The sequence below is a fragment of the Bombus pyrosoma genome, linkage group LG10, assembly GCF_014825855.1.
Source record: "Bombus pyrosoma isolate SC7728 linkage group LG10, ASM1482585v1, whole genome shotgun sequence".
Classification (NCBI taxonomy): Eukaryota; Metazoa; Arthropoda; class Insecta; order Hymenoptera; family Apidae; genus Bombus; species Bombus pyrosoma.
Genome location: NC_057779.1, coordinates 7,745,777 through 7,760,423, shown reverse-complemented (window position 1 = coordinate 7,760,423; position 14,647 = coordinate 7,745,777). Strand labels below are relative to the sequence as shown.

The window sequence follows — 14,647 nt, the reverse complement described above, 5'->3', positions numbered from 1 at the left end:
GTCTATGGAAATTCGAATTCCGAATGGTAATTCGCGCGTTTCCCTCGACACGCGTAGCATGCACGAAATTGGTACCAACACGCCGCGCGTAGAATTAATAATCGATGGTTTGTGTTTCAAGGCGTTGTTTTAAGCGGCGGAATGTTTCCAGGCGCGATGAATTTTATTGGGAAAAATTGTATTCCAAATTTTGCCCGTAGTATCTGTTTCCTTGGAACTTTTGCCTCGAGGAAGAAAATTAGGAGGAAAGAATTTCGTATTATAATGCAAATGCAGGTATTTAGAATGCATCGAGTATCGCGGGAAAAAACTTTATAAAATTCAAATTCGTTTTATGTGTATTAATATTTATATCGCGTGAATTATCACGTCGATTTTCATCGATAATGTATATAGGCTTCTCTAAATGTTAAGTGTGCAACATTTAGATCGACCCTATTAATAAATTATATTTTTATTCTATACGTGCATAATATTAAACTCTAATTTCCTTGCCGCTACCTGTTTCATCATATTCAAGAATTTCAAGGAAACGTTAACTCCGAGTTCCACTTTTTTCAGAAAACTTTTTAACGAAGAATCTATCAAAGCGAGCAAAACTATTTATATGATCTTTTGATCGTTGAGATACAGATACTTTCGCAATTATTTTTTATTATCGTATATTTCTTTCTATTTCCTCGAACGAGCTATTTAAACACTTATTTATAGGAAGTATGAGACTAACGATATTAATTTCACATTACAACCCGCCTAACTGCTTTATTGAATACCAGAAATATATTGTCTTTTCATTATCTCAAATAGTCGACATTCCATACTAGATCGATACAACATATAATATATTTCATAAGCATACATAATATATTTCATTCTTGTAGAAACCGAAGAAATTAGAGAGTAATATTGTATAATATAACGACTCATTCGGTAGAAATTAATTCTTGAAACTACAAAGTAAGTTGTACTTATGTCATATATAACACACAACCAAACAATTACAAACTTACCAAATATTAGTGAAGCGGATCCTCGATTATCCAAACACCCGTTGCTGCAACATTCGATTACGTTAATCCTGTCACACGATAATGGAAATTCAGATCACTGTAGCGTTGTGCACAAACACTATGTTAACGACACGTTTCGAAATGAAAATTTTAACGAGTTTGAATAATATATAAGATTGCATTAAAAATGGTAGAATATTCGATATAATTGACTCTAAGATTAGGTAATGCATCGCGAGGACATCTTTCTGAAAGGACCAATGAGAATCCAAAAATATTTAACACAGTAAATAATATTGATACGATACGAGCGAAACACAAGACCAGGTTAACCTTACTTTAAAGGAAACGCGATGCATGTTAGCAACTCAAAAACATTGAGAAAGTACGCTGCGAGACGAGAAGAAGATAATTGAAACACGCAAACACAACAATACGTAATAAATTACACATCATCTTCACGTGAAATTTGATTGCGACACGAATCGTACGATTTTTCGAACCTGATCATCACACAGTGATTATCTGATCATTCTGAAACAATATTAATTCGAATAATCAAAGATTCATCGTAATATGTTTGTATATATTGAATATTTAAATTAAGAAACAGTATTCTGACACAACAAAACGCGCGAAATTCTTCAATATGGCACCCACTGTGTGTTTACATTCGAATCGCGGTATACACATTACACGCACATCACTTTTGGCCGGAGAAATTTTAAGTATTTAGTTTATTTAACGTTATTATTTCGTGGTAAGACATTTTCGAAAGCAAAATCACTTTGTGCGACACGGCAAAATACGAAAAGATCATTTAGTACCCGCGCACTCGAATCGCGTACGTTCGCGATCATCGCATGCAGCGCACTCTGCATGTCAGAAGACTAAAGAGCAAAAATTGCGTAGTGAAAAATCGCGGGAATTCGATTGTAAAGGAAACCTCATTTCACGGCCAATTTATCGTAATGATTTATTTACGATGTCGTTGGTGGAAAGTTGGAAAAGTTCTTCAGAGATGCCTTTTACCGATGTTCTTTTAAACATAAATTTGAAATTCTTGCGTTCATTTCACGTTTCATATTTGAAAACAAAAATTAAAATGTTATGGGATATTTATTGCAGATTTTGAGTCGAGCGACAGCTTTTATCCATCGTTCTGTTAACTGGCTGTTATATTATTTAAAAGAATTCGAAAAAATTCAACCATGGAATTGAAAATTGACTACTGTAAATGAGCTTTAGCGTTAATTTGAATTTTCAATTTTTATAAATCTGAGTACGACGGGAAATGTAACCTTTGCTAATGTAAAAATTTGTAAATGTAAACGTGCAATAGCAAATTTTAACTTTTGCCAATGTACGTATATTCGGAATGTATACCAAATTCAAACATAAAAATGCGTTAAAAACAGGAAACCAACAATCGAAAGGATAGTTATAATTTGTCTGACGCAGTTAACAATTACAAAAAGCGCTAGAAAATAAAAATTTATCCATTGCAAAATTCATTTCCTATATGAAATGAAATACTGTGTGCAAAACGTTCAAATCTTTTTCGTTCTATTATAGAAATTGATATTATTGTACCCTCTGTTTTTGATAGACTCGGATTCGTTGACGGTAAAACAATTTAGGTAGAAGTGAAATGAATCCAGTGATTGCGTATCAAATTTCATCGATATTTGATCAAAAATTTGTTGGAAATGTACCGATGGATATAGTGAATATCATAATAGCAGGGACAAAAGAGAAATAGAATAGGACGAGAGAGTATGCCTCGATTGAGACTATCATTTTCCGTGTACGTAGTAAAAGGTTATAGGTAAACAAGCTTGATATTATAAATGAAAAGAGATCTTTCAATCAACGTTCAATTTTTTCAAATAATAACTTATTCCATAAAATGTACAGTACCACATATTTTGAAATGGACTGTCCTATACTACCTACGCTATAAATATTATCTATTTACTAATATCTTCTATCCAATTTTTACAAAAGTTCAATTGAGCCTGTTCTGATCTTGCCAATTTAATTCAAGCAAGTATCAAGTATCACTTATCGCTTCCCTCTATACTTAACCGTATTTTTCATGATCGTTCGAAAAGTTTCTTCGTCAAATTCTAATAAAAACTCGATAAGGAAACGAATAGGATAAGTAAAGAATAAAACTACGAGCCACATTTTCTTCTGTATTCTATTGGATTGGCAACTAAGTGATCGCGGATTTTGCATTAGGTTGTATTAAAGAAACTTTTCGAACGATCATGAAAAATACAGTTACGTATAGAGGAAAGCGACAAATGATGTATCTTGATACTTGAATTAAATTGGCAAGATCAGAACGAGCTGAATTGAACTTTTGTAGAAGTTGGATAAAAGATATTGTCATTAGGTAGTATTGACAAAATCCGCAATCACTTAGTTGCCAACCAAATATTATAAATCTTATTTCACCTCCGATTATCTCATTTAATAAATTACCACCGCGTGTCTATAAACGAAGTTTCACGGAACCGCGTATAGACACTGGTTCCAGCAGTTTGATTGACCAGTGTCTTGTCATCAGTGACTGACAATGAAGCGAGCTCTCTTATTTCACGAAAACACGCCTCTTTCCTCGCAGATACTAACCCTCGTTTAGAGCTCTCACGGAGTCACGAATTCAAACGGCATGTTCGCTCGTTTCCTGACCGTTCGATGAACGTTGAGTCGATCGCTTTGGATGGAGGTTACGGATGAAGGTATTCGTCAATCGCTCTATACGACACGCCAATATCTCGTCGAAGAGAAGAATATCGATAAAGGGGGGGGGGGATAGATGAATCGCGATGTTTTTTTTTTTTTTTTTTTTAAAGAAGTCACGGGTGATCTGATCAATCGTTCCTGATACCAATCTCGTTTTTCGTTTTTCTGTGAAGTCATCGGAACATTTATTTAAATTTATTTAAATTACTGTACGAAGCATGTCAGAATTAATGCAATTGCTACTCTAATTAGAACGATATTACAACATCTGTCCACTTTAACGTATTAAAGCACGTATTATCTAAATTGATCAACTCCACTTTCTTTTATTAATTCTTCTAATTCATTAACCAGCTAGACGATTAATAAATTCATTTTCAAAAAAACGAATCACTCTCTTCTGTAAGCTCATTTATCGCAGTGTTTTCGATTTATGGAGTTGTTCAATGCGACTTCTGGCTCATATAATGAAATACAGTATCGACCAAACGATTCACACCGGTACGTATTATGTATTCTGTGGAACGTAGTATTAGTTCAAAAAAGGTCAACTCAGGATTCTGCTATCTTTTGTCAAAAACTCACGAGAGCAAAGGAAATTGTTGTTGTATGCGTATACACGTGTGTTATGCTCGGAAGCGTAAGTTCTCGGAATGCAGTCACGCGACAAACAAATATTTGGATCAACGAAGTAAAATTCGAAAAAGGGCACACTATCGTTAATTTATTCTTCGCTTTTTAACTATTTGTTCCGTATTAATTTAGCTGGCAAGGTTCGCGCTAAAAATCGTGCGCCAGAATCGTTAACTTCAGGGTATGTAACCTTGAGATGAAAATAATCTAGATGGTATAATGGCAAATGCAATATAGCGTATATCATCATACATATTACTTTCGTGCATATGAAATTTTATTTGTGGAAAGTTTAATCGTATTCGAAATTTTGCCCGATATTTGGTTAATATAAGCTGGTTAAAGGAGAGGAAAAAATCCAATACAATGCACGGCTGTTGAATATTTAGAAGATTTAAAATAAAGTTGTTAGAACTTCATTATTCGACGTCATGAATCAACGGGATACTGGCGTAACTTTTTTATGAGTTTCGACTTTGAAAGCGTATCGTAACAGCTGCTGAAAATATAAATTCACCGCTTCAGGAAGCTTATGTAAATGTTGATTTGTCGAATTCGAGAGTCATGATATTACGTTGGAAGATAAGTCGGCAGAAAAGCCGGAAAATATCATATCGAAATGCCATTTTAAAAGAGATTATTGAAAATAGTCCACGATGAACAACAGAAAAGATAATTCGTGGAATGAAGATAGAACAAGTAATGGAAATATTAGGTGAAAATTTTGTAAAATCTACTTACCTTTTACTGCTTTACCTTAAGAAATTGTTAAAATATTGTTACGGCAGAAATTATTCATCAGAAATTTTCTTTTATTAATCGTTAATTTCGTTTCATTATTAATTACGAGGTGAATTATTAAAATTATCTTCGTTTATTTCGTAAAACGTATCGCAGATCCTTTGTATGCACTAAAATAATTTAAAAAAAACGCTGTAAATGTTTGCTAAACGTAAAACCTGCGTGCCAAGAATTGCGTACAACGTAAAACTAGCTGCAAAAAGAATCTATGTAAAGTTAAATCCCCAGCTTTCAATCCTCTATCCATATAGCGAGAATGGAAAAAAAATTCCGAGATTTTTCAAAAAGTTGCTTTGAACTTTGCAATACATTTACTTAAAAAACTATGGAAATTTAGCACGAAGTTAACGCGCGAACGAACAAAATCTCTGACTGAAAATTTATACAACTATCCGCAGAATTCTCTCGTACGCGCATTTTTCCGCAATTTTCGGTCATATTAAAACGAGCACGAGCTTTGGATTAATAACACATACACGTATATGCGGTTAGACCAAATAATATATTTATTAAAACTCGAATGAAACAGCAGTTGTAAACTGTATATGGTAAACGACGTCGAGGATTCGCTGTTTAACGATGATAAAATTAACTATACAAAAATAAGAGATAGGAGGTGTCGCTGTAGGCGTTACATGAAATGGAGAGGAAACGGCCATAGTATTTTTCCCGTGTTGCTTCTATTAACAGTGAACTATAGTGCGTAGCGTGAACGATTGACCCGTGTTGAGTCGATGGAGCCACAAGAAGAATTTCTGCCACACGTCATTTAATCTTCGGTATATTCGAATGGCTCTGGAGGTTCCGCTTCTTGCTCTTCTTCCGGATGAGGGCCATAAGCTGAAACATAACGACCATAATCGAACCTAAAGCGGCGATAAGCTTTCCTAAAAAGCGAACCAGTTCGGCGAGCGACACAGACAATTAACTGGCGACAAGAGAGTAATTGGCTTTCTGCGATAATTTTTACAAGCAAAAAGAATTTGAAACGCAAAGAATATGGTTGATGAGTTTGACTTCCAGGAAGCTCGTCTATCGATGAAGAAATTCCAGGAACCAGTTTCTTAGTTCTGATCGTTGGAAAACCGTGTGAGACGGAATTTTGTAGGCAAAATATCTACCTTTTGGATTTTAGAAAGTTCTTATTCACGAGACAAATATTGAAGTTCGCTTTGCCTGTTTCGTGTGAAGGTTTCTTGACATTTATCGGTGCAAAATTTTCTTCCGAGGAACGGAAGAGGAAAGGATCTCCTAACTTAGAACTATGTCAGCGAGAATGTGAATGAAGGAAAAATGTAATTTTCAAAGTATAACAACGTATAACCTGATAACCGTGGAGGACAATCGAATTGTCAAACTCTTGGACAATTATGTCAAACATTCGTTACATCAGACTTATTCTTACGTTCATCGTTGTATATATTGTTACTCGTGATAAACAGAAAATACGTTTAAATTGGTATTTCACGAACGTGTACCGTTAGACTTCAATTAATTTCATTTCATCCTCTTGAAATAATTTCCAGTTTGCTACATTTTCGATACGTTCCAACAGAAACGACGGAATAAATGTATTCTTCGTTTAAATCCTTCTTTAATTACGTTTCCCTAATACGTAACTTAATTTATACATAAAGACAGAAATAACTGTCATAATAAAACGATTTTCTCGAAAACTTAATGGCCATTTTCGGTGTCATCGCAGAGTAACAATTTTTTTAAAACGTATCGACTTACCGGCTACTGGTTCCACGAGTTCCTCTTCGGTATCCGATTGAATGTGCTTCACCATGACGATACCGCCGATCTGAATGTCCTTAACAGGCGCGTAATGACTACCCTCTACCAACTGTATCACCTTCAGCTGCTGTCTCAGCACGCGAGCCGGGTTCTGAAGGATCTCGAAGTTGGGCTCAACTTCCTTTTTCTCCTTCTCTGTCGTCTTCTCGCCCTCGTCCTTGCCCTTCTTCTCGACCTTTTCCTTCGTTTCCTTCACTTCCTTCGCTGGCTCCTTCTCTTTCTTCTTCTCTTCTTTCTCCTTGGCCGCCGCCTCGACAGTCTCCTTCGCTGTTTCTGGCGGATCCTGCGATTAAAAATTAAACGACGAAAATAAAAAAAAGAAGCAGGCAATTCCAGCCTGTAGAAGCATCGTTTATCTGGCTTTGCGGCGAGTCAGTGCGTTAAGAGATTGGTCTTCGCTCCAGGAAAACGGATGACCCGAAGAGATAATCAGTTACGATTATCTGGAAAGAAAATCGTGCAAGGAGCAGAGGTAACATCGCATAACCGAGACGAGAGGAAAGAAAATTGTGAAGAGTTCTGAGATTTATCAAAGATATCTGCGAGACTGTTTGAGGGCTTAGTGGAAAAGTGGGATACGAGTGCATCGTTTTTTAAAAACCAGATAATCACCGGGAAGCATGTACGAGAGGTTTATTTATCCAGAACTTTAAGCCTTTAAAAATACATATAATATATCTTACGTATTTTAATATTTTAGCACTTTAATATTTAAGTTTAGTTTCGTCCACTAATTTCTCAACTTTAGAATTTTTCCTCTCGTGATCCCCCTCTCTCAACCTCTCGCTCGCGACTCTACGAACCCGATCGATGTTGACAATACGGCAACCACTCGACTATTGAACGACGAAATATTCGAGAAAATTGTTCAAACTCACCACTTCCATTTTTTCGTGAGAATCGCGAGCACGCCTCTCGGATTCGCGCCTACGAGCTCTGGCAGCGATGCTGAGGACAGCGGTCGTGATCTTCTCTCTTTCCTCGCGTTTCTTCTCTTCGAGAGGCGCGGGATAGGCATAGACGCTTGGCCTGGCATTCGAACGAATTTCCAGCTTTGGCATCTTTAGTTGAGCATTCAGAGCGATTATACAAGTCGGAGTAAAGGCCAGAGCCAAGCAATGGGCCAATGGGAACCAATACCAATACTGGGTGAATACTAATGCACCGACCACTGCCAGCATGTTCGTGTGACCTGTTCTTGATTGCAGCGATACCGTCACGTTTCGGCCACCTGGAACCATTATCATTCTTACGTACAAGCGAATATTGAATATGCAAATTCATATTTTTATGGGCATCGAAGAAATGGGGCCTAGTCAAAGATTCTGCCCGTTTAATAAATAAATAAATGTATCGTAACGCGCGAGATGTCCAACTTCGTGGCGGCAGTTCTTCAAATGTTTCCATCTGCAAAAGATATTGAATTGTTTTGTAGCGGCACATGAGTCATCGGCAGTGACTCATATTGTTGTGCCTTAGAGCGTCAACATTGTTTTCATTCGCGAGCCTCGAGAATAAACGAACTTCGAACAAAAACATTATCGCCGTTGTGAGTTATCGTCAACACGAATCACATTTGAACTTTTTCTGAGTTCACTGGTCGATATAAATAGACGAACATGCTTTCTAGATGGGAAAGCGTTTAGAGCAACGATTACAACCGACGTACACTATCTCTGTACTTGTACTTGAAGCGATTTTAATATGCACTGACTGTTATAATTTTATCACTCGTCCTTTTAATAAACTAACACGTTTAATACCATCTCAGTTTCATCAGGCGATATTTCCATAAGTAGGTATTGTCTTTGTAGACATATTTTGAAGTTTAGAATGTTCTCTTATGATATCGTCGGGTTATAAAGCGACTAGAAAATGGGTCGCTTAATTTCAGAATCTTTCGATTCAATTTATATTCTACGCCTTACGTCGTGGATACGAACGTGTTCAAGATTGCACGTTTAATACGTTACAACCTAATGCAATAAATAGCGGACCTTTCGTACAGTGTGTACATTCTGTGTATTTTTGCAGCCTTTAAACCTCTCATAAATTCATTACGAACGTTCGCGTTCCATTAATAAACAATTAAAAGATGTTTAAATAATTGCTATTGCCTTACCTGCAGACGATAAATTACACATTTGCAGGGGAAACACGGTGGACAAGTTAATTAGTTCGCCTGCCTTCATCAAATTTATGACCCAACTTCTTCAAGTGTAATTCCCTAGTTGAACTATTTCGCTCCATTATTGTTTAAAATAGAGATAGAGAATCCGTTACGCATCTATTTAGACTTTTAGTGGCAATAATACATTTGCAATAATAATGCGCAATTGTTACACGTAACTCGCACAACTTAAATCTTCTTTCTCGTTCCATTGTGTACCACGATACACTAACTAGTTCCCTTTATAAATTATTAGGTTGTCCGAAAAGTTTCTTTCGTTTTATGAGGAAATAATAGACGCACAACGTTTTTTCTTTTATATTATTCTGTCGATTCATTTTGTTCCGTTGAGATAAACACCGCGACATTTCACACACTTGGTTTCACGTTTGTACGAAGGTGCACTGTTGTAAAAGACACGAAAGAAAGACACTTTCCGGACAACCTAATATAATGCTTGGAGTATCTGTACGATTTTCGAAGTCCAATACGTAAAATTGCCAGTTATGTTTCGCATTTTAAGAGGAAAGTCGCCCCGTATCATAAATTTTAATAAATTTCTGTATTACGTTATAAAAGGCTCGCAGTATTTCTTTCGAATAATATTCTGCTTGAGAGCTTCCATTATCAAAAAACTATTTCTTCGCGTTACAAAGAGATTCGGTTGTTCGACAATATCGAGAGCATCGGAACTGAAAAATAACCTGCACTGCGATAAAACAAACCCGCAATCGTCCAGACGCATCGAACGTATCAGACACTTCAAAAGGAAACGATCAGCTTGCAACTTATCCCTCAAACAACGTCGCAACAACCAATGCTGCAACGATAAACGGAGAAGTTTCGATTTCGCTATTTCCCGTCGACGACAGGACAAGCTTCGTAATAAGAACCTTTGATCGTCCATCTGTATTATATTTCCGTGCTAAGAAGACTTATCGAGTATCGTCCGATTTCACCCTAGCCCTTTCATCGGCTGATTCTTCGTCGAATTGTATCTCCAAAAATTTCTCAAGTTTGAGAAAAATCGGACCGAGTCGTCTACTACACGATACGTACACTGCGGACTTCCATGCAAATTCATAATTTTCACAGCATAATTAACCAACTAGAATCTCGATAGAACATTGCCTTACCTACCCGTTGTCATAGAAAGCACTATACTTTGGATGTTTTATAAATTCTCTCATATTGCGTGCGCATTTGTACGTTGCGCTTTCAAGCTCAAAAACGATTCGAAGTCGTTGCGAAAGAAAGATGTGATCGAAATTTAAGTAGACCGCGGATATCTTTGCGTCTGTGGGAAATTTAAAAACGCGCAAAACGCGAAAATCTACGAAGATACATTACAATGCTCGCTACAGTATTTAATACGCAGAACAAGTCTCTGCTGGCGTTTCATTTCTCTCATTGCGTCCATAAAAATGTGAATTTGCACGAACATCCGCGATCTAAGATGACGACGAAAGAGAATGAACGTCGTTTCAAAAGTTAACTCACCAGCGTCGATGATACCCTGTGCCAAGATAGCGCCGAACTTCGCCATTACGTCCTCGTGTTTGTCCACGACGACCTTGGCGTACAACGCCCTGAAATCTTTGACGCGGGCACACGTCGCCTCGGTTTGCTGGATCAAGATCATCGCAGACGCGATCAGAGCACCCTGACGAACGAAGTTCACCGAATCATTCGTCATAGGATCCAACAGAGCTATGGCCTCCTTCAAGCCTGTGCCAGCGCACGCTATTCCCAAGGCCATCGCTGCGCCGTATCTCACGTGAGGATTGTAACTTTCCGCCAGCAACGAAACCACACTGGGACATTGCTCCGGTGTTCTGCAACAAAAATAACAAAGCTCTCCATTAACTGACTTACATACCGGATGAGAGATGACGTATGGTTCGTTGAGATAATGCATTCGCCAGATCCATCGATCATACAGTTTCAAGGTTGTTTTTGACGTAATTGCGTGGTTTGGATGGAGCTGTTAGGTCGCGAGGAATCTATTCACTCTGAATCGGGCCGAATCTCGTCACGAGCGAGTAGATTGCGAGGAATGTATTCGTTGCGAATCTGCGGTGAAATGGAAACGTGGTTGTCCTTTGATCGGGCTCACGGGCATTTCGACGAGAAATTTGGAAATTCCTGGATTACACGGTACAACGTAACGCGAAGATAAATCGAGACGCACCGTGTGTTAGTTGCGAACGGAATTGCAACGATGTCTGCGACATTCGAGGTACTTTAAAAATCTCGGTGTAACACAAAGGTAGCGAAAAGATTTGCGGGGTTCCAACTAATCCTTAAATCCCTAACAGATACCACGGAACACGCAGAAACATCCTCCGCGTTGTTTTCCATATATAATACGATAATATACAAAAATAAATAAATAACCAAACTGCTAATGTCCAACTTCTCTTTGTAAAAAAAAAAAAAAAAAAAGACACCATAGAAAATGGATTTTTCGCGAATTCAACATGGAAAGATGAAGTTAAACGTGAAATGTCGCGACACTAAGTGCATAATCCTGTATACCGATGTTTCAGGAAGACGACTCCGTGCTGGTGGACGGCGCGTGTCAAATACCGGATCCTCTGTACAAGTTGATCGGCAGCATAATCTGCTTTTACATACCACTGGGCGTGATGTTGCTTACGTACGCTTTGACAGTCAGACTGTTGGCGAAGCAGCAACAGAATATAGGAGGAACTGCAGGTTGGTCCTCCGGATGGCTGGGTGGCCCGCAGGGCCCACCCTCGGGAGGTTAGTGTATTATCAGGTACACTGACCCACTACATTCGCGATTCGATCATTCCACGACACCCGTTTCAACGCACTTCGCTCATACCACGTACTGTTTCCTTTCTAGTTTCTAAATTTCTCGTCATTCGTGAGTACTATGATTCCCTCCCCATCTGCCTATCTTTTTACACGTCGTGCGATTCTCTAAGGTATCTATGTTTACGTTATACGTACAGAGAGAGGGATTCGATGAAGAAGACGCCAAAATTTTGCCATTATCACGCGGTTATTTACATACGAAGAAATAAATGTCAATTTACGAAAAACGTTCAATTTTCTATCATCCATGTTATCTAAATCGTGGTAAAAATTGTTTCAAATGTCCACTACGAACGATCCTACGCTCTTAATATGGGAGAGCTTTGAGAAAGATGTGGAAACAGACAAAGACGATATGCTTCGAATATAAATTTCGTTCGATACTTTTTAATAAACATGAAATTAATCCGAATTTCTCAAAAATATATTCGCTCGAAAATAAAAAAGGTTCTGACAATGTACGCAAAAAAAAAAAGAAATAAAGACTGATTAACAAACATTCGAGTTGGATTACTTATTCCGAAGTACACCAGGCGAACTGTAAGATCAAAGATAAGACGATAAGCGAGATCCAGTATCACGGTGCTTTGACAGATTCTCAGAAAGTTCGCCCCTTTTAACTTCCAAGCGTCTAAAATTCCAATATTTTTCTGTACGTAGAAGTTTACAAGGGTTCTGCTTATAATAAACGCGTTAGTCGCAAAAACGGGAACCTGTGCAATTATTTGTTTCGAGAGTAGAGAAAACAGATTGAGCTACGGCCAAGAAAGAAGTTTTAATGCTTGTAAAAGGCCAGAAGTTTCTACGTGACTGCCTGTTGCTTATGGTTAACCGATTATGTATTTCGAAGAAGTTGGCCGACTGGCTGCAGGTTATCGATTTTCAAATGGAACTATCGAATCGATCTACCGGAGAAGAAGTAATTCGTAGGAGGAAAGTTTATGTAACTCTTTTCTGTCCTGTTATTTACAAAAGCCTCTGGAAATTCTTCGAACGAGCAGTAAAGCAATGGAATGTGAAGTGCTTCTATAATGTCGGTATTAAAAGAGAAAGTTCGTGTATCTTGGGAAGTTCGGTTCGAGCAAGCGAACGACCAAGTAAAGGAAAGTATTAGATTTCATATTATGAACTTTCGAGATTGGAAAGTTACTTTAAAAAAAAAAAAGAAAATAAGAAAGAAAGAAAGGAGAAGAGAAATGAAAAAGAAAAACGAACTCTGCGAATTTTTCAGTTTCTTTAAACATATGTTACGAGTGCAATTAAAATTAATATCGCGTTTGAAAATGACTAGAAAATTAGTAAAATTAACAGTGGAGCGATCAAAACGAACAAGACAAAAATGTTGCATTAACATGTCACAGATGTATCGAGTACGAGCTGAGGATTCGAACGATGCACATCAACTTCCTACTACTTTTCATAAGATAGTTTCTTGTATTTATTAACGTGAACGTTTATTTATTGCTATGAGAAGAATTTGAAGTTACGAAAACATATTTCGCGGCGGAGATCGAAGCTGAAACTTGATAATTATGAAGCTAAACTAAGAACAGCATTTTGAAACTGTTAATTCAAACTGTCAAAGTTCTTATCTGCATCGCCGTAACATCGCTGTACTGTAAAAATATGAATTAACATAGTAAATACGTGAAACGTGAATTAATAGGAGAAATACGGGGAATATAAAGTACGAATTAATACGACACACAGCAAGATGATATTTATGCTGCATATTGATATTTACGAGCTAAGTTTACCGAACTAACATTTCACTTGTCGAACAGATTCGATAAAAATCCAATAAAATAAATATTTCAATTTGTCGAATAAAAGCTATGCTTGGCTGTATCGTACGGATGTATTTTCAATGTAAATCTAAATTACCAAGCTGTCAGCAATACCGTCGAGCGTTGCTTTTCTTCCTGTTTGCCATCTAACGCGTGGAAAAATTTGCAAAATCGTGAAACCGGCGAGCACGTTGAATCCCGCAGTTCGCCCCCACTGCGAACGAATAAACGTAAGCGTAAAAAGACAGAACGTTACGTCGACGATATTTCATCGTTTCGAAGGGAACCCGTCAACGTTCGGCACGTTCGCGCGTCGGCGAATCTCTAACGTTAAAAAATCCGACAGCTTCTGCAAAGCGATAATCTTCGACCGAAGTATAGTCCAGTGGTACGTGACAATAGAAACGAAAGATAGAAAATCGAAGGTTTACGCTCTGACATTTAAACAGTCTGTTTGTCGTTTTAATTGCTATTAATAAATTGTATTCACACGTACAAACGAAAGATAAAACATAGTATTTAAAAGCGAACAGGAGGAAACATGGGAAATAATGCAGTAGCAATCAAAGCAATAAAATAACACAGGAGATATTGCAATTTGTTTTATGAGAGTCACGCAACAATATAAAATTTCCACGCATCCTTTGTCATTATTACGGGTTCGTTCTATCTATAGCGTTGGCATTGCGTCATGAATCATCCCCCCGCGTTCCCCTGATCAAATATTTATTATTAACCATTTTCCTCCATCTCTGACGCCAGACATCATTTCCATTTTGCTCGTCCACGTGCCAGAATTATCCCCGACAAACAAGAAGTTTTTCCTCGCGTTTCAACAGAAAGAATGA

General features: G+C 37.5%; 2 protein-coding genes across 4 annotated transcripts in view; one reads left to right on the top strand and one right to left on the bottom strand.

Moving 5' to 3' along the window:
* The window catches only part of LOC122571385 (5-hydroxytryptamine receptor 1A), a 121,212-nt gene that overhangs the window by 91,503 nt on the left and 15,062 nt on the right, over positions 1-14,647 (top strand). For all 3 annotated transcript variants that reach the window (XM_043735058.1, XM_043735059.1, XM_043735060.1), the window contains one exon: positions 11,718-11,934. In XM_043735058.1, the coding sequence (XP_043590993.1) occupies positions 11,718-11,934 (217 nt within the window). The remainder of the gene's footprint in view (positions 1-11,717; positions 11,935-14,647) is intronic.
* Positions 5,682-14,647, bottom strand: part of LOC122571384 (26S proteasome non-ATPase regulatory subunit 1) — an 88,792-nt gene continuing 79,826 nt past the window's right edge. The window contains exons 11-14 of the mRNA XM_043735057.1: positions 10,669-11,003; positions 7,877-8,229; positions 6,936-7,281; positions 5,682-6,038 (exon numbers count right to left, since the gene is read on the bottom strand). Of these exons, the coding sequence (XP_043590992.1) occupies positions 5,968-6,038; positions 6,936-7,281; positions 7,877-8,229; positions 10,669-11,003 (1,105 nt within the window). The 3' untranslated portion in view covers positions 5,682-5,967. The remainder of the gene's footprint in view (positions 6,039-6,935; positions 7,282-7,876; positions 8,230-10,668; positions 11,004-14,647) is intronic.